Here is a 24,693-nt window from a genome sequence, read left to right as displayed (position 1 = left end):
CATTTGATGATAATATGCCCAGGTATACAACCCTATTTGGAACAGGTACAGGGAAGCTTTGATCGCATGCTTTTAACTCGCTTTCGTTTTGGGACTTTCCATAGATTGATCACCTTTCCAGGAGTTAATGACTGGTCGAGAAACCTACTCCCATGTGCATGTGATGACATTTCAACCCAAACCACGATGCATAGCATTTTATTTTGCAAATTTTATACACTACCTAGGAAAAGGTTTTTAATACCAATCTTGAAGAGTATGGATGTAAGACAATGTAGAATAGCTTACTTGAAGAGTATGGATGTAAGACAATGTAGAATAGCTTACTTGAAGTTACAATCCATAGAAAATCAGTTGATTATAATGGCTATTTCTTCATTTTTAAAGAGTGTTATTAAGTACAGGAATACAATGTAAAGATTTAAGCTATGTAACTTTGGTTTGCCTGATATATATTTATTGAATCTACTCTGTAATATAAGTGAAAGTGTATTTTAACTGTGCTTTTATGATTTTTATTTTTACAAAAATCGAATAAAGCTGAATTTGATTGAGGAAAGGCCTGGAAGGTGTATCAGGCATTTTAAATAATCCTATTCTCCCAAGCCAGTATAAAGCGTGGAAGAGCCACAGGTGCATATGTGTTTTAGCTGATGTGTATGAAATGTTAAAATTACTTCTGGCACATTCATATTGGTCAGAGTTTAGGGTAATACCCAAGTATGTAAATCCCGGTATCATCCATTGAAAGGGGATTTCATTTTTTAGGGCAAAGGCTATTTTTTTACTTCCATAAATCATCAACCTATCTATTTACTGAGGTTCACTTGAAAGCCACCCAGCAGCACCCAATATTTCTCCAGGATGGGGATGAGCCCCCTGGAAGGAGAGGTGAGGCACTGCTAGTGGTAAAAGAATATCATCAGCAAAGGCAGACACCTTGAACGTGTCTTGGTTAAATCGGATGCTCTGAATTCCCCATGTTCCTGTATTTTCTGCAGGAGGGTTTCTAAATAAAGCACAAAAAACATCAGGGAAAGGTGGCATTCTTGCCTTGTGCCTCTAAGGATCACTATTTTAATGGATTGGCTACTATTTACTCTCACTCTGGCCCACAGCGAGGTATACCTCTAAATCTTACTCCAAAACCCGCACTAGTTAATGTCGCCTTTATCATACCCCAATCCACCCTGTTGAATGTTTTCTCCACATCTCAAAATACCATAGTCGCCTCTCTATAATATGTCTGCGCTAGATCTATTAAATTGAGGGCTCTATTTGTGTTATCAATAGTGGATCTGGACGGGACAAAGCCAGTCTGAACAGCGTCGATCAAAAGCGACAGGACAGATTCCATACAATTCGGTAGGACTTGAGCAAATATCTTCGTGTCTATATAGAATTGGTCCTTATGACGGCATAAAGTGGAATTTTCATGAAGTTTTTGATTAACATAGTTTTTGCTTGAGCCTTGGTCAGAGACATGTCCAGGGAGTGGGTCACACCATTGAAAATCTCAGCAAGGATGGGTGCTAATGGTGGGGCAAAGTGTTTTTAAAAGGGTGCAGCATAGCTGTCTGATTGGGTGCCATAACCACCTTCACATTTTTAATAACTGTAAGGATCTCTGCTACTGGGGTAGGTTCCCCCAAGTATGTAACTTCAGAAGCCGGGAGGGTTGAGAGGGAGACCGACCAAAGGTATACAGACCTAGCCTCATGTTGGCGCAACTGGTCTTGGATTGTTGTAGGAGATTTTTGATGGATTGATCTTTATTTATTCTGCTGCCTGTCATGATTGGTATAAGTTGGTGGCACTGTTTATTTGCCAGAGGCGACACATGTTTGGTTCATCTGGGCCAAACTTGTAGCCTGTAGTGGCATGCAGCACCTGTACCCTGCAGAGGTGCTCAGATGCTGATGCCCTCAGAAGATCCTTGTTAGGTAGAAGACCTCATTCAGCCTTAGTTCAAACAGTAAGATTATTTGTAGCATGTACAGAGGACTCGGCTGGGGTCAGCTTATCCAATTGGAAATTTTGCTGGATGCACAATTGATTGCTGCATGAGATATTCTCAGAGCAGCAAATTATAAGTTTGGTGTTATTTTGGCGTTGTGTAGACTCTGCTGTCACGCTATTCTCTGAAATGCTGTTCCTGGTTTGGACTGTATGTGTCCCACCTGCCCCCTCCCTTCGACGGTGTGCATGGGTCATAGCATTTCCTGGTTCAGAACTCGGGAGCAGGGAGGTGTCCTTGTTCAGCACTAGAGAGGTGTTCTCTTCTACTACAAGTTGGTATGATGGGTTAAAAGGGCATTAAATAAGTGTCCCACCAGGTCCTGCACAAATGTTAAAACACTGCTATCTTCACATTAAATTCTACAACCGGGGGCTGGTGTGTGGCACCTTAAACACTCTGCCCTTACTCACTCCATCGATTGCTGTCTTGAAAAAAGTCTCCTCTCGGTCTCCAGGACCTTCATGAGGCCGAGGCCACACCAGCCATACAGTGAGGGCTCGAGTCTACCACCGGGAGGCAGTATCAATCTGCACCAGGGGAGGGCTGCACTGCTGCAGTTGAGTTGGAGAGATGTCCCTCAGCCTCCTGGTATTTGACTGCACGGACCTGGGCGAGCGCAAGCTCCAGGCAACGCCAATGGTGTCTCCACTGGCCCTACTCTACCCGCGAAATAGGCCATGTATGGCTGCCATATTACTCCTCTGACAGCGGTGAGGGTCGCAGGTTTCCTGAGGCATGGGGGCCTATGTCTTTTTAATCAGAGAGGCTATGTGAGCTTTAGTTGTCACCCCTGTCCACCGGATGGCTGGGGATTCCAGGCCACAGTCAGAAGATCGGTGATCAGCCGGCGGTTATGTTTGGTATCTGGCCAAGCCCTCAGACTACTTCCGTTAGTGTCCTCCACAATATGTTGTCGATCATCTCTCCCTGGTCATTTATGGTTAAATAAGCAGCTATTCACTCCTGAGCTTCTTTCTTAGTTGAGCTATTGCATAGAAGTGTGTCCCTAAGGCTCTATCATTTGAGTGTGAACTCCTGTAATAGATATGGATAATGAGATGGAAACATTAAGGTTTTCTAATCTACCCCTGTGTTGGAGTTCTGGATAGGATGGCAGAGAGTATTATTAGATGATCAAGCCTTGCATATGTACAGTATGCAGCCGAGGAGAAAGTGAAATTTGAAACCTCAAGATGGTGAATGCGTCATGCACCTTTGATGTTCCAGAGGCTCTGACAAGAAACAACCAGCGCCACCCTGGTCTCATCATTTTCCTGACCTCTATGATATGCATAAAAAAGAAGAAACCTTCCCCAATAATCATACCCCTGGAGAATTTCTTTTTAGTATCCTTAAGGAATTTTTTTCTGTCCAGAGTTGGGATGGTAAAAATTGAACACTGTAATCATAAAAGAGTGAGTGTCATTCCTTTACTACCGGCACCACTTTAACCACCTCACACAGGACGTCCTAGGAAATTAGGACAGCAATGCTCCAGTCTCACTGAGGCCTGAGGAGAAGCACTGCTTTGGAAACCAGTTAAACTTAAGAAGACGAAAACAGTCTTTCCTCAAGTAAATGTTATTCCTGAATAAAGAAGACATCTTTTTGTTCTCCTGCAACAAAATCAGCACAACTAAGCTTTTTGCCGTAGTGTTCAATGCTTGCATTAAAATGGATAAACTTTTTTCTTCCTAGTGTGAACGGCGCATAAGACGTGAATGCCTATGAAAGTGAGCATAAACACAGCAGTGAGAAGACGCTTATTTGAGCCCCCAAAATAGCGAAGTAAAATAACTCTACCAAGAAGATGTTCACAATACTGCCCCATCAACATTAGGACCAATGCCAATACCATTAAAAATACCCTATACAGACTTTAACATGTACAAAATAACTGAGGCTACTCTCTCGGAACAACTCAGGTGTTTCAAGCAGCCCTATCCCTTGTGTACCAGTCTTTGGGTCTCATGACTGGTCCTGCAATTCTGAAGCAGAAGCAGATTCTGATGATTCCAGGGTGATACCTTTCTCTTGGCAAACATTTCACAGATGCTGCAGCACTCCAACTTTGGTAGCTGCAACTTATTTTGCGGATTGTTTCCTCTCCACTTCCACTGAGACGTCACCATTTGAGATAACTTCAATACAACTCATTCTGCACCGGTAAAGTCTTTGTCTAGTCAACTTTTTCCTGCTGTCCAAGCCCAGGATTTTCTATGCTTCCCATAGGTATCTTTTCTTCTCCTTCCATTGGAAGAGTATACAGAAAGCTGCACTCAGTAACAGGGCATATCCTTGATTGCTTCAAAGTACTGTTAGTCAAGTCATTGAAAAATGTTACTTTGAGGCCCAGAAAAGTAATGTTGCTCTTCACCTGAGCCGGCACCACGAGAACCTCCATCTGTTTGTGGGGATGGACCTGGGTCAGTACGTTGGGGGCAAGTTCTTTCTTGGCCCGCCGAGACCAACTCTGTGGGGGCAATACAGTCTTAGATGAGAATTTGCAGGTCTATGTTTGATAGAGTGCAGGGTATCTAGTAGAATGCCTTGAATATTTTGCCCTCCAACTCCTCTTGGAAAGCCCTTCAAAAATATTTTTTCTTTGAGACCTATTTTCAAGGTCTTCCTGCATGAATTGGAGTCCTTATTCTGTTTATGTAGTGACAAAATCATACCTCACAACGGATGTGTTTCCAATCTCTTAATTGTTTTCTCCATGTTCTCTGAGGGAAAGAATAGACAAAATGGGTCCCCCATCATTTCTATAAAACATACCTTAACATCAGTTCTGATGTTGCTCACTTTTGATTCGATTTCTCCAAGGAAATAAAGATAGCCATAATAAATGCCAACATAGTGTGGGACTGCATCATGTTGTCTTGTAATTGTCTCTGTGTAGACAATTTATGAAGTTACTTATGCATTTTCATTGTTTTGGATGAAAGCGTGTACTTATGACATATATCCCTCCAATTTTGCTGGATACCATTGCTAGGCGCACACTATCAGCCACATGGCTCTACCTATGAGCCTGTTAAACTTGCCATGACTTTATTGGCTTTGCCAATACAGTAGTTTAGGAGAACAATCCCAATAAGAAACAAAACCTGAACAGTCCCTTACCTGCTGGGCCTTCTAGGTTACATGCAAGCATATTCCAGTTTGAACAGACTTCCATAACATTCCAAATCGGGTCTTGCCTCTAGACCCCCTTGCTCAATTATTCGTGCCTCCTCAATGTGGATGTAGGCAGATTTGCCTTTCTTCCTGAGTATTGCTAAGGTAACATGACGCATCCACTGAGGCCACTGCTCCCTTCAATCGCCTTTCGAGCTGTAATGGTAGCTCCTTAGAATGTCTTCTTCCCATAAGGGCTGACCTGCTTCCAAGAGAGTGAATGCCAGAGAGCCCACTTATTCCCCCTGCAGCATTATTCACTGTTATGTAGATGCAAAAAAAGTCCACTCCTCCAATACTTTCTCTATTCAGCCAGTGTGAATCAGGTCTGATGCCAATATCACTGCAGGAACTTTACAGGCTTACTGCTCCAGCACTGGTCAGCTCTTCTTTTATCACAGTGCATGGTGCTTGTGCTGGGAACTGGATATTGGCATGTGTCCTATGTGGATCGCCACACCCAGTTTTCTAGAAGCCAGAATCTGAGGTGGCGGTTGGGCTCACAGGGCACCCTCCATGCCAATCGTCACTTTACGGGCGGTACAGCTTGCACTCAACATCCTGCTCTCTGGCACTGTTGGGATTCCACAAAGAAAGATGGAGTTGATTCCCTGTCTACACCAGAGCAGCCACTGAGACCTCCCAACCTACCCGTCAGGTTAGGGGGTCTTGGTCCATGATTTTAGTGGCTAAAACATAGGTCCGGTGGTAATCCCAGACTAGTGTGACTACTCCATCCATAGCTTGCCATGCCCTACAATGACAATGTAGTTCTTTAAAAATGTCCCCTCAGTGGTTTATGCTTGCTTTAGAAACTTTTAAACTGGATGTATGCTCTATACATCGTAAGTTTTGACATTGTTTCTGCAGTGCTATTTAAGAACTGTGCACCAGCACTGCCTTTCATTTCCTGCAATCCATACCTTCAGGGGGAACCACACACACACACGAGTGAGGTGACCGAAGGATCTACTCAGAACAAGATGCACAGAAAATAGTTGAAAGTGGAAGTGGACAAGTAGGTCATAAAGGGTACTGGACTGGGAGATTGGCATGCAGATGAAAAACGTGCATCTTAAGTATTACACACAGCAAAATGTACAGAAGTAAAAAGAAACTTGTAGAATTCCTGCCAATTGAAAGTGAAGATAAACTCTTCTCACATACAACAGAAAAAAACAATATGGGTATCAACTTGATGCTCTTTTCAATGGCATAGTATCTAAACGTTGTGAAATTTCTTGTACTAACATACATAGAAGATATGCACTGTAGTGACACTTGTATCCTCTCCACTGATACTTCTTCGCTCACCCTGATATGTGGGGTGGCTAAATTTCTGGGATCAGCCTGGTTAATTAGAAGTAAGCTACTCAGCACCCACTTAGCTAAGGCTTGAGGTTGGGGCCCCCCTCTTATACTGGGCTCCAGTTTACATATTCTAGATTTAGAATTTTTAAGGACCTTTAAAATAATAATCGATTCATGAATTTTTATCTTGTTGTGAATAATGTAATAATGTATTATATAAGCTGTGTCAGATGACGATTTAATGACTTTTTAAATTATCTTATCTATGTAAATAATGTGTATATATGGAAATGTGTTGCTTTTATGATATTTTTTAATATAGAATAAAGCTTATACTGACACTTGTATACCTTACCGTAGCATATTCCTCCATACTTGTGAGCAACACAAAATGAGTGTTTAATTTGTGCTGGCTTCTGCAGACGGTGGGAACTTGCCATCACATTTCAAGTGTATGTAAACACAAATGATTCTTTTGTTTCACACTCTTTCTACCAGACTGTGAACCTGATTTCTTGGTAAAAAGTAACCAGAGCTATGTGTTATGTAACTCTAAGAAGGATCTGCATTTCTTTTCCACAATTTTTCACAGTGCCAAAGGGCTAGTGCCTTGAAGTGCTCTGTCTCTAACGTGGCAGGCCACTGAATCTGGCCAGATTCAGTGGGTAAATCCAAAGATCACTCCGTTCCAAATCCATGACGTAAGTAGATAATCTTTGTCTCTAAATTTTCAAATCTTTACTTTGAATGCACACTCGCTATACAATAGATATAGTTGTCGTCCTGTAGAAGGCACAAATATGTAAGTATAAACATGGGACGTATTTATTGCACTAAAAACCAAACTTAGGTGTTGTTTTGTCCAAGATGAGAAATGAAATGCCACGCATTCTCTATGTTACCTGGTGCACAGCAATTGTAACATCAGTTGGTGGAGTCTCTACAGCCCTTATTGTTTCGGATCTATGTGATGTAATTTTTGCATTTCTTTGAACGCCATGTGAGCCTCTGAACCCCTTTGGCTGAAAAACACAATCTAATAATGGTATCCAAGTGGGGACAACATGGGTTTAACGCTAATGTTATAGTTAGTCATTTGGCTTGCCATTCTTTGGCACCCACACCGTCTATTTGAAAAGAAATAAATGCTTTGCACGCCCTAACACAGGATATGGGAACTAAGCACAGACTGCAAACACAAAAGAATCATGCTGCAAAACCAGATGAAGACCAACAGATTTCAAGATATTACTACCTTTCTCATTGGCATCAGAGTCAAGGAGGGCTATTAACAACAACGAATACGTGTTTGATGATGTAGAATGCATGTCTCTCCACATCAACGACAAAAGTGGCATCGGGAACCTTCTAATGATTCGAACCTCTCTGACTGGAACCTGAAGCATGAGGATTGATTTGCAATGGGGGTCTTCCCTCTTCCCAATAACCATGCCTTGAAAACAGGTGAGGACATTACTTCTGAACAAAAGGTCTGCGTGGACTGACAAGAGTCCTTGATGATGGTTGAATAGCTGATGAAATGGGTCTCAGCATCAGAGATCTGAACTGTGAGCCTTTCCTTCTCTGTTTTATTGATATATTGTTATGGTTTTAATTAACTTAAACAATAAAGACTCACAACAGTTCTTCTTCTCTGGTACCCCACTAGGATCTTTTTAGCTAAATCCCTATGGAGAGTGGTATAAGCTTTTTTGATTGTGGGGACCTTAAGGAACACGCACAGATGCAGATTCTTCCCCACGCAGAATTTTCTCTTCCAACAAAGGATACTTGCGTATTCAACATGCCTGGTGAAAAGTTGAGCACACTGCTCTCTCCATGCTCTATAATGCTTAATCTTAATGAAAATCCAGTCCAGAAGTCACATTCAGGAATATCATTGTCTGGATTCAGACAGTATATAAATTAATTTGAGGCTCTTTGAGAAGACTGCTTTTTTGCCAACCTATTATACTTTTCTTAAAATATGCCCCCATTTTCCTCAAGTTTCTTTGAGCATCTGATACTCCATACTGCCTGGACATTGATCAGGAGTGCAGCAGTGGGCCTCAGATCTTGTCACTTCATGGACAATGTACTTTAAAATTCGAGCTCCTTTTTACTCATTGCTTCCTCTTACATCCAACTCTGGACGCTTCTTGCATGTCAGAGCAGTTTGCTGTAGCTTTCATCCACTTTTAGATTGCTTCATTCATCATTTTAGCTAGGTTTGCTCACACTTTCTCTTCTGTAGCCCTCCCTATAAAGCTCAATCTTCCAATATTCTACGTCTCTAATGACCATTCCTCTTCAATTTAAAGTCTAAAATATACTTATTTTCTTTATTAGCTTTTCTTGACCTGCTTTTCCTGCTCCTTGTTATCTCTAGACTTCAGAAATGCGACAGCCTCTCTTCCAACCTATAACGCTTTATTAACAATTAGCACAATTGATAATTGTACTATAAATTAGCACAAAATCATGTCAGAGATGCTTTATTATCAGTTTCTTCAAGACTGCTCTATATTCAATTCAATTCCAATCTTTATTCAATCAAGTTTAAATGATCATAAAAGCACAGATAAAAGAAGACATAATTTCATAAAAGGAAGAGAAAGAATCCCCCCCTCTAATTTATCTTAAATTCTTGGATAAAAAAGACAAACCTAATACAATAAAATTATTTCATATGTTAGAAAAATACTGTACAACGGGATAAATCATAAGGGAAGTTCACAAAACTTGACTTGGCAAACCACCCTTCCTCTTTCTTATGCAGGCCCATAGGAATGTCGCTACCGAATAACAGATCAACGGATCGGATAATGATTTAAAAAAATATAGTGCCACTCGGCACTGATTAAAATTCCTTTTTTTTCTATTGGAATGAGATATTGGTTCCTTTCTTTCTTATAGAGCCTGCAGAAAAGAACTAAGTGCAACTCTGTCTGTGATGAAAGATTATCACATGGGCATACACTTAAGTCTGAGTGATTGTATGTTTTTTCTGGGTACCCTAGCATCAAAGGCATCATGTTCAAGCGGAATCTCAACAGTATAAATCTGTGCTGTGGCCAAGTGACATTTAATAAATATGAAAAACCCTCTTCTAATAATGAGGGATTTTAACGATATAAGCAGACCGCTTGTTTCTCTTTATGTTACTCCTTTCGTTTGTACTCAGACCTTAATAAAAACATATTTGTAACCTTTTGTTTGGAGACCTTTTGGCAAGCCAGTGGATTATAGAACAAGTCAGGGAGGCTGATATCCTTTAGAGCAGATTCCACATAACTTAACCATCTGGAAGTTTTCAACTTAACCATGCTTAAACAACTCTTATTGTTTGGGTGAGTGTCACTGTGTTTCTCCGCCAGATTGACTGCCAGAGGAGAATCGGGGCTAGCTGTATAGAGTCTGAAATGTAGGATATAGCCAATTCTGAATGGAGGATGTAATTTGAAGTCGAATGAGGAAGTCCCAAGTCAAGAAACTTTTCAGTGGATTTAAGTGATGTCGATGTTACTGTACCCCAGACACCCGCCCCATATGTCGCTGCCGCCTTTACCTTGGCCTGGTGGATGTTTATTATAGGTAGGATAGGTTTAGCGCCCAGTATCCGAGCAAAGGATTTAACAGCAGCGATACCTCTATCCATTGCCAACTTCCTTCCTTCTATCAATTTGGACCATGAAAGGTCTTTGTTGAAGAGGACCCCCAGATAGAGGAAGGAATCCACCACCTCTATTCTTTTGGCATCCGCGTGCAGATAAAGTGTTTTATCTCTGTTTTTCGCCCCCGCTATTATTACAAAGGATTTGGTTTGATTTACCTTCAACTTAAGTGAATCCATGAAGGAGACATATGCATTTATTATACATTGTAGGCCAAGTCGTGTTCGGGCGATTAACACTGAGTCATCCGCATAGGCCAATACTGGTAGCGGTTTGGAGTCAAAAAGAGAGACATCTTGGGAGGCCATAGTAAGTGCTTTCTCGGCTCCATTAGTGTATAAGGAGAAGAGGAGTGGGGCAAGGACACAGCCCTGCCTCACTCCTCTTGCAATTTTAAAGGGGCGTGTAGAGTCTCCGTCCTTGGTATAGCGGACTGTTGCCTCAGCGTTTATATACGATTGTCTAATGAAGTCTAGTATTGATTGATCGACCTCCATCACTTCTCTATATGTTTTTTCCTACCTTAGGATTGCTCCTCATTATGTATCTTATCTGCATCAGCTGCCACAGCTTGCCTTGTGATGCTTCTTCTCTTTTGTGAGTATTATTCTGTCTCATGTTATGGGTCTTTCATTGCTCTATCACCTCACCACCTCTTGAACTTAACGTTTCATGTATTTGATCTTTTTCTAAGTCACTCCCCCAGTGTTGATTGCCTCAATTTCTGAAATAAATGTGTCAAGCTCACTTTCATATCTTGTTTCCTAAATTCCCTATTCTGTACTGTGGGAAGTGATAGCTCTTTTTCTTTAGACCATGTTATATCCGCAGATGCTCCCGCCACCTCTAACCTCTACTGTCCTCCAACCTTGAAACTATTTGAACATCATTTATGTCATACGCACTGCCCAGTGCACCCACCTTGTTTCAGTTTTAACTAAGCCTACTATCAAGGAACATAATTTGTAAAATACAACTAGAAACCTTCGAACAAGCTTACCTAAGATTTTGTGGCGCATCCATTTCTGGAATATTGAGTGATCTGTAACAGAAATGCAATAAAACAGGAATTTAGGTGCCACAATTTGCAATCAACTTACACAACAATCAATTCAATGGGGCTGCACTCCCTGAGCAACTCAGGTTTTTTTTGCCTGCAGAAGATTTCATTTACTTTCATTTGGAATCCAGATGCAAGCATAATACTTGATTGTGAAAGGAACATCACCCAAATAGATCAAGAAGTTGTCAATTACATAAATAAATTATGGTGCCTGCAAGTCCAGCCAAAAGTGGACAGAAAACATTTTTGATGTTAGTTAGAGGTCACAGTGTAGTGGGGACCACAAGAAGATCTATATAATGTTTCTTTAGGGGAAACTGATGTACCAAAGCACTAAACAGTTAGGAAATGAACGGGTTGTCACCATATACATTGTTGTCCAAAAAACAGTCAGAGAACACGAGTCAAAGAATCTTTTTTTGAAAAAGCTTGTATTGCAATCCAGAAAACAGCCAACGCGTGTTTTGTCACACAAGTGACTTCTTCAAGACTAAGTAGATTGATAATGTTTTCACGGTCTTGTGGCTTAACAGGCGTGAGGCAAGAAGGTATTCTTATAGGTCAGGGCCTAGATTGTACATGTCATCCATAGGTACTTAAAGGGGTCTACCTCTCCTACATCGTAAAAGGTTTTTCAATAGGTCAGTATTCAAAGGAATGTTGTCATTGAAATATATAGAGTATTCCCAGTGTAGTCAAAGTCGATTATTTATGCGATCAAAGGTGTCAAACGTTATCCCTGTATGGAAGAAACCATCTTGAGCAAGTCTTACAAAGACAGTATATGTCTTGTTAATTTGTATGTTGAATTGAGCCGCTGAGGAGCGCCTTGTTAAGCCCCCTCTGTGCTACGTACGACTACCGCTCTTCTCGTACCAAGACAAAGTAGGAAAGAATGTTTCTTTAGGTTTGTATCTTCCACAGAATTAGAGGATGCAATTGACTTTTCTTCCATCATCTCTGTGGATCTTTAAACGATTGGTAGTATTTTAGCATCATTAGAATCCACATTTCTAGCCATCTTATTCATGGTATCCTATAAAAGTCAACAATGGCAGTGCCATCTTAAATGTCTTTTAAGTAGAATGATAAGAAAGTGGCAATATAGCTACTGGGAATACAAGGACTGACCATGAATCTATGGAAAATATTAATTCGGGATAACACTTGTTAGTAACTATTTCTTCACTAGCAACAGATCTCCAGTATGAGAATTTATCTTGGAAGAAGGGTTTTAAACATTAAATCCCTAAAGGAAGATGTGAGATGGCTGCATGACAAAGTCATTCACTGAATCATGTCTGTAGGCTTGCTGAATATATGAACTGATCGAACAAGTTACTTACCTTCGGTAACGATGTATCTGTAAGAAACATTAGTTAGTTAGATTCCTCACCTTAGAATATCCCCAGGCGTCAGGCTGGATCCGGAAAGATTTTTGTAGCAATACCCCTTGCGCGTCGGTAGGCGTCGTCTGCGGCTCCGCGTCCGTCGTCGGCGTCGTGCGCCGGAATGACGTCGTCGGAGTACTTAGACGCCGCCCTCGCGCGCTGACGTCAGTTCTTATACATAGCTTTCCACGCCAGGGACGCAGAGCCATGCAAGAGACCGACACTGGTGCCAAAAAATCTAGGGCCCTGAAAGGGAAAACCTTAACCCTAGATGTCGGTTCGCAGAACGGGGAGGCTGGGTGGGTCGGTGAGGAATCTAACTAACTAATGTTTTTTACAGATACATCGTTACCGAAGGTAAGTAACTTGTTCTTCTGAAAGAAACAAGTTAGTTAGATTCCTCACCTTAGAATAGATACCCCAGCAATACCAACCCCGGAGGTGGGCCTGCGAACCAAGATCACACCAGAAAGTCCTGGAGAACAGAACGGCCAAAGTGGCCATCTCTCCGGACTTGGCTGTCCAGGCAATAGTGTTTGGCGAACATGTGCAGTGAAGCCCACGTTGCCGCCTGACAGATGTCCTGCAAGGGGACTCCCCGCCCCAGGGCAGTTGTCGCCGCTGTGGCCCGGGTGGAATGGGCTCTCAGCTCAACAGGAGGGACCTTTGTCGCCAAGGAATAGCAGATCTTAATACACAACACAACCCATCGCGAGATGGTCCGCTTGTGCACAGCTTTACCCTTCTTAGCACCTACATATCCAACAAAAAGTTGGTCGTCCACCCGGAACGGTTTTGTGCGGTCCAAATAAAAGGACAGCGCACGTTTTGGGTCCAGACGGTGGAGCCGCTCTTCATCTTTTGAAGGATGCGGAGGCGGAAAGAAGGTGGGCAGCGTGACAGATTGCCCGATGTGAAAGGGAGTCACGACTTTAGGAAGGAAAGAAGGACGTGTCCGGAGGACAACCTTATCCGGATGAACCGAAAGGAAGGGAGGCTTAGCTGACAGAGTCTGGAGCTCACTCACCTGCCTAGCGGAGGTGATAGCCACCAGGAAGGCAGTTTTCAGAGTCAGTAGACGAAGAGGACAGTTGTGAAGGGGCTCAAAGGGAGCACACATCAGAAAAGTGAGAACAAGGTTCAAGTCCCACTGAGGCATTACGAAGGGGACAGAGGGAACATATTAGTAATGCCCTTCAGAAAACGGGAGACAACAGGGGACTTGAAAAGAGAAGGCTGATCAGGAAGCCTTAAGAAAGCAGAGATTGCAGCAAGATAACCCTTCAAGGTGCCCAGAGCAGAGCCCTGCTGGGCTAAAGAAAGGAGAAAGAGAAGAACCTCAGAAAGAGGAGCGGAAAGGGGATTCACAGCCTTTGCTGTGCACCATGCCACAAATTTGTTCCACCGGCAGGCGTACACCGTCTTTGTGGAGGGACGCCTGGCTGCCAGAATGACATTACAGACTTCAGGAGGCAAGTCAAATGGCATCAACTGTCGCCGCTCAATCTACACGCATGGAGGTGGAGGCTGGACAGGTTCGGGTGTAGGAACGTCCCCTGCTGCTGCGACAGAAGGTCCTCCTGAAGAGGCAGACCCAATCGCGATTCGTGAGCCACCACTGCAGCTGGTTCGCAGTGCCCTCCGAGATCAAGACGTGGTCGGACAGGTTGCCTCGATGCTGGGCCCACTGAAACTTCAGGTCCCACTGCAGAGCCCGCATCCGCCACCTGGCGTGAGGTACCAACAGGATGCAGGAGGCCATCAGCCCCAGAAGCCGCAGCACCAACCTGACCGAAACCCAGGACAGAGGCCGGAAGATGGAAATCAGGGCCTGAATGTCCCGGACCCGCTGTTCCGGCAGATAGACCCGGAACTGCACCGAATCGAGAACCGCCCCAATGAAAAGGAGCTTTTGGGAGGGACTCAGGTGCGACTTCGGCACATTGATGGAAAACCCCAGCGAGTGCAGGAGGTCGGCCGTAGTCTGGAGGTGGGAGACGACTTGCTGGGGCGAGCCCGCCGTCAACAGCCAGTCGTCGAGATAGGGGAAGACTGGGACCCCTGATCTGCGCAGATGAGCTGCGACCACCGCCATCACTTTCGTGAACACCCGAGGGGCACTGGTGAGGCCGAAGGGGAGCACGGTGAACTGAAAGTGCTCCTGACCCACCGTGAACCGCAGGTAACGCCGGTGGGCCGGCAGGACGGGGATGTGGAAATAAGCGTCCTGCAAGTCCAACGCTACCATCCAGTCTCCAGGGTCTAGGGCAGCCAGAACCTGAGCTAAGGTGAGCATCTTGAAACGGTCCTTCCGGAGGAAGGCGTTGACGCTCCTGAGATCCAAGATCGGGCGTAGGCCCCCTTTGCCCTTCTTGGGAACCAGAAAGTAGTGGGAATAGCAACCACGACCTACTTCCGGACCAGGAACGCGCTCGACAGCCTCTTGGCCAAGAGGGCCAAAACTTCCTCTCGTAGAAGATGCAAATGATCCCCCGACATACGGTGGTTCAGCGGTGGCATGGCTGGAGGGGACGATTTGCAGCACCCACCTGTCCGACGTGATGGAGTGCCAGTGGAGCAGGTGATGGCGAACCCTGCCGCCCACTGGCGTTGAATGGGCCTGAAAGCTCGGACTAGGAGGGCTTTGAGGCGGATGCTGCCAGGGTAGATGTGGACTGACCGGCACGTTGACCTCCAGTACCACCTTCGCGGAATCCACGTCCGCGACCGCATGCAGGTTGGTTCTGCGGCCGGTGGCTGGGCGGATGTGAGGAGGCGCCCCTTCCTTGGCCACGAAAGGGACGAAAGGTGGAAGTTTGCGGCCGTGGGGCCGAAAGACCCAAGGACTTGGCCGTGGCCCTGGAGTCCTTGAACCGAGCCAGCGCACTGTCCTCCTTCTCACCAAAAAGGCGAGTGCCATCAAAAGGCATGTCCATGAGGGAACTCTGGACATCCCCCGAAAATGACGTGGACCTCAGCCAGGCGTGACGCCGAAGCGCCACAGTGGTGGAAATCGCCCGACCCAGCGAGTCCGTGGTGTCAAGTCCACACCGAATGGCATGCCGTGCTGCATCTCGACCGTCAGCAAGTGCTTGAGCGAGCCGTGCCCGGGCCTCCACCGGGCACAAGGGCAGCACGTCCTCCACCGTATCCCACAGAGAGTGGGAATAACGGTCCAAAAGACAAGCGGTATTTAAAGACTGCAGCCCCAAACTCAGGGACGAGAACAGTTTCTTGCCAAACTGTTCCAATCTCTTGAATTCCCGATCCGGAGGAGCGGACGGGAAGGAGGATTGGGAGGTTGAGGCCTGGATAACCAGATTCTCGGGGTGGGGTGTTGGGAGAGGAAACTGGGGTCGCCCGGAGCAGGGCGGTGGCGCCGGGCAACGTTCCGGTCCACAGGAGGAACTGTGGAGGGCTTGGACCAAGTGCCCTGTAGAACGTCTATGAGGGCCTCATTAAACTGCAGCAGAGGCTCAGTGGAGCTTGCTGTCGGTTGAAGGACCTCTGTGAGGACGTTAGTCCTCAAGGCCACAGCAGGCAACTCCAGCCCTAGGGCTTCGTCCGCCTTGCGCAGCACCACTGAAAAAGCTGCACCCTCCTCCGAGGCCACAGTCGGAGGAGAGATGAAGCCAGCGTCCGGCGAAGTGTCCAGACCACTGGCATCCCCCAGTTCGTCTGCCCAGTCCTGTGCAAGTTGACCCTGGAGAACCATAGGATCCACAGACCCCTCCCAGTCGCCCCCGTCATCCGATTCCTGATAAACAGGAGGAACGATCGGAGCCGGACGGTAGATGAAATTGTCATCCATCGACGTCGGGTGCGGCGCCGGGCGGCGCCGGGCCGGCGTCGGGTCCGGACTGGGGCTGAACCGGGGAACAGCGTCGTCCGGAGACGGCGGCGGAGGTGGAACCGGTGTCGGTGGAGGAGGCGTCGTGAGGTCGACCGGCGCAGACTGAGATCCAGGCCTGGATCCCTCGGGGACCTGCGGCGTCGAGGCCGGAGCAGTCGACGGCGCCGGGGCCGGAGCCACCAGCACGCGAGGTCGCCCAGTCGAGCCCGCGGGGCCCGAAGGCGTGCCGGCAGGCGTCGACGGCGAAGTCAGGCTCCTCATGGCCGAGAGGAAGGCACTGACCTCCGCCGGAGTCGCGTCAGTCCCAGGGACCGGCGGGTATGGGGACGGACGCGACTCGGAGCCGCGGGGGTGGAACCACCCGGACCCTCAGCCGAGTCGCACGACCGGCGAGGGGAGTCCGAAGAGCGATGTCGTCTCTTGGACTTCTTGGGAGTGCTTCGACTTACCCGAAGACCCCGACGAGCGATGACGATGGCTGCGGCTCCGCGAGCGGTCCTTGGACCTCCTCCTGGACCGGGACCGAGAGCGACGCGGAGCCGAGTGGCGAAGCTCGAGAAGCTTACGGGACTGCTCCCGTCTAGCTTTAGACGTCAAGGCCATGCAATCGAGGCACGACTCCACGTCATGGTCGGGCCCCAGGCAATACAGGCACCGGCGATGGTGATCCGTCACCGACATCAGGCGATGACAGGCGTCACAGGCCTTGAAACCAGGCATCCTACCGACAACAGAGTCGAGTCGATAGACCAAAAAGAGTCAAAAAGTTAGTCAAAAAATGACCAGGGGTAAGCTCTTCCCGGATCGGCGCTTACTGGCGCGGAAAAAAGAAGAACTGACGTCAACGCGCGAGGGCGGTGTCTAAGTACTCCGACGACGTCATTCCGGCGAACGACGCCGACGACGGACACGGAGCCGCAGACGACGCCTACCGACGCGCAAGGGGTATTGCTACAAAAATCTTTCCGGATCCAGCCTGACGCCTGGGGATATTCTAAGGTGAGGAATCTAACTAACGTGTTTCTTTCAGATTCTTTTTTTAGCTGACCAGCACTGCAGCACAGACGCTGAGACCATCACTGCTGTAGCTGCCTCCGATCTGCTGATGCCCCACTGCTGTGGTCTCCTGGTGAGGTGAGGCCTGGCTTAGACTGGATGGGTTCAGCCTGCTGGCGGTGCCTGCCGCCGACTGCAACACCCTGCTCCTCAACCACAAGTAAGGAAAGCTGGATAGGAGGGGTGGGGGTGTGGTAGAACAGGACATGGTTGGGCTTGTAGGGCCAGCGGTCTGGGCAAACGAACGGAGGGCAGTTGCTGAGGCCAGTGATTGAAGAGGGGAACGCGAACAAGAGCCCAGGAATTCAGCAAGCAAAGCAACACAAATGGCAATTAAGTCAACTAAGCCAAGGACTAGTGTTGATGGGGGTGGAAGCGAGTGGCGCAAGTGCTCTTGAGGCTTGTGCCTGTCTACAACACCCTACTCTTTTTTGCCATAATACTATCCAGCTCACTGCACCATATAAAGAGCTCTCTTGGGGATCTGTGGCTTAGCAGGAGTATGGCCTAAGATTCTACAGACAGCTCAGTCGGGAACAACAAAAAAGGCAACAGAAGGTCACAATTAGGAACACGAATGGTCCACAGCAAACCATACGGACAAAAGCAGAATTAACCTCACCACTGATGACGGACAGAGACGACCCGAAAATTGAGCTTCAATATGGATAATGATTTATCCTTCTCAGTACTGTCCCAAAAAGCTGATGAGAGCAGGTGAACCACTGCCGACGACTCCAATCTTGAGCAATAAAAAATAAGCAACAAAAATGGGGCAATGTACTATACCTTTAGGGGTCACGAGGAGAGGTCTCAGACTTCAGTGGACAGCAATAGCTCAATCATTGAATAACTGCTACACACACAACACCCTGGTACTGAATCCCCAAAGTACACACTTTAGAGTACATGGTATGTCTGCCCCATTGGGTGTGTATGATGCTGGATTAAAATGTCATCATAGCCGCAAAAGCCTCATCAAGGAACTTCTGCCACACCAAATGGCGGAACTGAACAAGGCTCTGCAGGACATTGGCTTAGAAAAATCACCCAGCGAGCAGTGTCTAGCAGTGTACTCTCAGTGGGCATAAGTAAGCAGCAGATGACGAGGATAGCCACAATCAGATGGAAACTTCAATATCGCCGATTATGAAGGACACACAAAAACAAATCAAAGTCTTCAACAAGCAGTTAGTCAAGGAGGAAGCACATCAAAGAGGAAGAGAGGCCAAATAGGGTTAATATCGACAAATGGCACACCCAGAACAGATTGGCGCTGATAAGATATCAATTAACCAAGCTTGCGGAACCCATGACACAGAAAGAAAACTACAAGGTGTCAATACCAAGAAGAAAACAGTATAACAGATACCTGGGTGATTTTAGTAAAAAGCTTTCAATCAACTGTGGATTCTCTCAATTATCAATCAAAAAAATGTGACTTACAAGTGGAGTTGCTAAATATGCTGGCAGTATTCATATCTGAGAGAGACAGAAAACTCGGAAACTTGAGCAATATGGTAAAGAGTGTGCAAGAAGATACAGACTGCAGGAAGCAACATGCTTGTGCTTGACGATATTGGATACATTCATCAGCCTTCCAACAGTTTTAAAACACCAATCACAGATTTTAAATCAGACCTGCATAAACCTTGCTAGACCTGCGGGAGCAAGCAATTGATAAACAACAACTCTGAAATACATAATCGATCAAAACTGACCAACGAGAAGTTAAGGTCACCCCCCCATAAAGCACAAATAATTAATAAAAAATTCGAGAAAACGAAAGCTTGCAATCAACAAACGACCAGCATCTAGTCAATGGTAAATACATACAGAGCATACAAGGGGATATTCATAATTCCACACGCAACATAAATAGTTCTAATTTGAAAACTTCAAACACTACACAGGACAAATCTGAATTAGCCCCAGCTTAGGGGACTCTCATAAAGGGGTTGACAAAAAGGTATCGAAAAAAAGCGAAGAAAAGCAAGACATCTGAAATTAAACCAGACAGTGAAAAAAACACCAGGCACAGAAAATGTTTTGGATCTTTAAAAACACAGCGGGACACCTGGGAAAAGGCAAAACAATGAGAAAATAAACACAGTGTTCTTGCAGGAAACGCCAAGAGGAACAGCAACCCACTAGAGCAGACCTCCCAGAAATGTCTGTCCATTCCATGGATGGAAAAATGGAAGATTACCCACAAGAAGAAACAACAAAAAGTGTCAGTGCAGAAAGGACAAGTAAACTCTCAGGACCAAGAACCTAAAAACTCAACTGGAAATCCCTCATCACCACAGAGTGGAAACATGGATAGAAACATCGACACAGGTATGCAACCTCTGAGGATACTTAATACCTCAATTGCACTGTAAAAGTGGTTAGTGCGATAGGCGCTGGAAGTAGGTTCTGGAAGGAAAAGTCTACTAATCCCAGAATACCGCTCTAGACATCCTAAATTGAGGAAACATACTAGGATTGATGCATTCGTCAGAATTATTAATAACCATCACCTTGAGTGACATTGAATCAATTGAGTTTCAGCCCCCGTAGCACGACAAACAATAGGGTGGGCAAACCAAGCAACATGGGTCACAGAAAGGCTGGCGAGTAAAATCATGGCAGAAGAACCAAAATTCAAATCACATGGCATAAGACTTCCCCAATACAGGAAACCAGGGTACCGACATCGTTTGGAAGAACGTTCAATGTCCTAAAGGAAACTAATGCACACTGAAGGGATACCGGTTTACTAGTCACTGTGCAATGCACTAAGAGAAACAATAACAGTGAACAAACAAGGGCAGCAGGGGGAAACTAACCCAAATAACATCACCATAGTAAAACAGTCAGATTGGGGATGGCTGTCAGCAGCATTGCAAGTTAAGCCCTACAACTGAAATGAGGTTACAGTGCATATCCCCGCCAAGAACACTCAAACACGGTTCTCATTATGCTCATGGTATATAGGTGGCCTATTAAACAAACTTCATAATACTAACTCAATAAAGTGTTGGAAGGGGCATCATATCATTATGCTCTAAGAAACATAGTCAACAGACCCGATTTCACTCCCAGGCTTCGTAAAATTCATAAATTCAACAATAAAATCCCAATTGAAAGGTCAACCGAGAGGAGGCCTAGCAACATACATCAGCGCATCAATTCAGGATAAATGTATTACCAGGTCATATAAGGAGCATGAAATACTGGTAGTACTAATGGACAAATGGAACCTGGTAAACAAAGCAACACTTGCACTGATAAATATTTGCATACATCCAAACCAGAATACAAAACGCAATCTTACAGAGAAATTAGTTACACTAATAACTGATCTGCAAAAAGCACCAGGTTTGATAGAATTCATAACTTCTGGCGACTTCAATATGAACTAAATTTGCACCCCACAGGAATTCGAACAGTTACAAATCCCAGACAAATTGTGGTACATTCAGCTGCTGAAAATGTATCAACCAAAAAGAAGGGTCAAACAAGCATTGGCATAGCCAATAGGTCTCGCCTTTGGGACCTTATAAGTGTTTAGCCATGCAACAGTTGCATAACTAAACACTTATAAGGTCCCAATAGCGAGACCTATTGGCTATGCCAAGCGGCCGTGCGGCCGCAAAAGTGAGCGATCAAACATCAAAGCGGCCGTGGGGCCGCGAAAGTGAAAGTAATCACGGTAAAAGAGGCGCGCGCGCCCGCGCACATGCACTGTAGCTTTAGGCTGGCCTGGTAGCACTTTTTGGAGCCCTCTCAATAAGGCTCGCCAGACCAGCGCATGCGCTGGGTCAGGCGAGACCTAAAAAGGGAACTTCTTGCTAGAGAGGTAACTCAGCTGGGCCTAAGAACACTAAATGGTAGATCCCAGCTGATAGTCATCCTGCTCCAGCATACTACACTAGAACAACAAGCTCAATAATGGACCACACAATTACAACTCTATCCCTTTTTAGGTCTATAACATCATTCTCAAAAGAACAAAGGTTTGGACGTTATCACTTTCCACAGAGAATCGAAATACAAACCGACACAATATTCCTTGATGCAGCAGACCCAGTGACTGGAATCACCTACACCACACACTATAAAATATTAAAATGGTCAGATAATATGATAACCTATCTAGAGGAAGCAACAGCAACAATTATAAAAGAGTGCCAGAGCAGAGCTTAATCTTCTAGAGGGCTGGAAGAACTGCTCAGGAAAACGACTAATTATGAAGACACACCCCAATCGAGCAAACAGATTGACTACCTAAAACATGGGTCTTGCAAAACCTTTCAAAGTCCTATCTAAAGATGGGTGGTTATGTAAAAAAGAAGTAAACAGGGCGTGGAGATCCTTACAAAAGAATCTGCAAAATAAAGGGATGATAAAACGCTTCAGGGAACACAGTTTGAACTTCTGGTCAAAGTTACTATATTCAAACAGAAATCCAAGCACAAAGAAGTTTTGACAGTTAACAGTGTAGGTCAATGCCCTCACAGTATCTACAATTCAAATATCTCAGAGGAAGGATGGGTAACCTTCTTAAGAAAACACTTCAGTATACACAAGTATACTCAAGGCAATGGCAAAATGGCAATCAAACGGATGAAGGGATGTCATCGATGGGCGGGAACAACATGGCTGCCAGCAGACTGGACCAAAATGGTACATCAAAGTCCGGAGCGTTAAAAAAAACTCGACTGGAAATCAAGATCACAAAAATTAATAAAGGTGGCCGTCACAAAGGAGTGCCAGGGCCAAACACAGCAACTCAAGGAATCTATAAGACCAATCCAGAGTTTTGGGAAGCACAATTGAGCACAGTCTTAAATTTTGCCAACCAATACAAAGTGATACCGGACTCATGGAAGGATTCAGCGATCAACGCAATATGTAAAGGTGGTGGCAGGCCATTACCTGAGAATTCTAGACTAATCTCTTTGTGGGATAACAAGGCTAGGTCTTTTGTCTCTCTACTGTTACACGATCTGACAACCTGGGCTAACGAGACAATAGTGCTAAATCAAACCGTCTTTTGCCAAGATGCAGGTACTTTCAGCAACATCTTAGCGCTCACACTTGCCATTGACCAACAACTGAGAAAGCAATCATCTCTATACCTATGCTTTGAGGATTTCAAAGAAGCATTTGACTGCATGCAGCAACAGAAACTGTGGGAGGTAAACTAGCAAGCTGGAAAATACCGCCACTGTTACTCAGGAAATTTCAACTGTTGTACACTAGCAACTGGGTAAGGATCAAAATTGGAGATGGGACACATGTCACAAAAAAATCAACACATACACAGGTCTGAAGCAGGCTCGCGTGTTGGCACTCAAACTATTTACTTGCAACTTAGCAGATCCGACTCTGCAACTGGAAAAAATCAATTGTCATTCTCCAAAAATAGGTACTTGCCAACTATCCAATTTGATGTATGCCGACAATGTGATCTGAATAAGTCAAACTAAAGTAGGTCTTCAAAGGCTGACAGACTTCTCAGAAATCGGGACACAAGAAAATAGAATGGAAATAAACTTTGCAGAGACGATGGTGATGGTAGTGTGCAAGAAGTGGACAAATCCCGAAAAGTGGCCCTTGGGATGTACCCAAACTAAATCAGTGAATAAGTACAAGTACCTTGGGGTTTTATTCAATTCAAGAGGCTCATTCAAAACTCATGTGTGCCAACTAAGAGCAAAAGGACTGTCACCAATGTCAGCTTTTCAAACACTGCATAAAACCTTGAAGCAACCTTCCCTACACCCAATTTTGAAAGCAATGTCTCCCAAATTGCTTCAAACTTTGACATACGGTAGTGGAGCTCTATGCAAGGTATGCAAAGTTGATGGATCTAATAGTAACTAAAATCTACAGATATATCTTTGCCCTCCCCAAAAATGTATCTCCAATGTTCTTCAGTCTTGGAAAACAAACAATAGCCAGGCAGTGCACATTTGTAAAGGATTGTTACAGATTAAAAATCCCTACTCAAATATCTTTAAACCAAGAGATAGGTAAAGCAGCAGCTTATGCATGAGCAAGAACCTACCTGGAATACTCACTGGAAAGACTAAAAATAAAACCTCTCTTGAAGCTCCCATGGACTTACTCGATCTTCCAAAAACACACTAAACAAAGTAATCATAATTCAGTCCTTACAAGAAGACAAGTTCCCATTTTCCAAATTCCGCCAGGCATGGATGCTGATACAAAACTACAGAGCCCTATCGCCACAACCGTATCTCGAATCAGGTTTGTCAATCCACTTAAAATAAAAATTCATGAGGCGCAGGTTTGGAAGTCTCCCTTCACTTGACCATATGCCAGTACGGCTAAAGTCAAGAGCGAACTCTGCCTCTAAACTTTGCAGGCGGATGAGAGAGGATTTAATCCATTTGTCTGCATTTGCAAAGAACTAATGAAAAGCCAGAGGGGTCATTCTACGCTAGGCCTTTATGAAAAGGAACATTCGGTAGTACAGGAACGCAATGCTCCGGGTGTAGTTTTGTAAAGGGGGGGGGGGGGGGGGGGGGTTGGGGGTTACACCCCATAAAGAATGTATTCTGTAGTAAATAGTTGGGTACAATTCCTTTCAGTCTGTGAGCTGTCTGTCGGATTTCATCCTGGATTTTGACATACACAATCTCTTGTCTCCGTTTTGAAGGTCTCAAAAAATATTGGTTAGTTTGAAAAACATTGTGTTTTAAGTACTCCTAACGCCCGGACTCCTAAGCCCACCTCATACCCTGCTTCTCATATTATGTATTTCCACCAGCGTGATTGTTGAGAAATCTGAATTTCACCCCACCGCTCCCCCAATCTTACTGACCAAGCTACATCCCTGGCAATGCACGCCTCCTTCAATTGGATCGACATAAGATTGACCTGTCACTTTGTGAAATTTTTGACGGTTATGGAAGCTAAGATGAAGAACTGAAGAAATCTAAAGCGAGGGGCATGTTAAACTGTGTCACACAAGCATAGTAATAGCATTAATTTAATCAACCTAGCACACTAGAGAATTTGCTCTGTTTACTTGTTTTGAAGAACATGAAGATGAAAAAGCTATCCCATACTATACTCAGGCAGCTTATTGCTCGACGGTGGACTAAGACTAAACATGTTGTACATGGATC

At 45.0% G+C, this 24,693-nt stretch overlaps 1 protein-coding gene across 2 annotated transcripts in view; it reads right to left on the bottom strand.

Moving 5' to 3' along the window:
* The window catches only part of ADCY9 (adenylate cyclase 9), a 482,409-nt gene that overhangs the window by 45,566 nt on the left and 412,150 nt on the right, over nt 1–24,693 (bottom strand). For both annotated transcript variants that reach the window (XM_085628464.1, XM_085628463.1), the window contains exon 10: nt 11,186–11,227. In XM_085628464.1, coding sequence (XP_085484590.1) covers nt 11,186–11,227 — 42 coding nt within the window. The remainder of the gene's footprint in view (nt 1–11,185; nt 11,228–24,693) is intronic.

The sequence above is a fragment of the Triturus cristatus genome, chromosome 10 (genome assembly GCF_964204655.1).
Source record: "Triturus cristatus chromosome 10, aTriCri1.1, whole genome shotgun sequence".
NCBI lineage: Eukaryota > Metazoa > Chordata > Amphibia > Caudata > Salamandridae > Triturus > Triturus cristatus.
The sequence above is the reverse complement of the archived record's forward strand: the minus strand, read 5'-3'. Positions and strand labels throughout refer to the sequence as shown.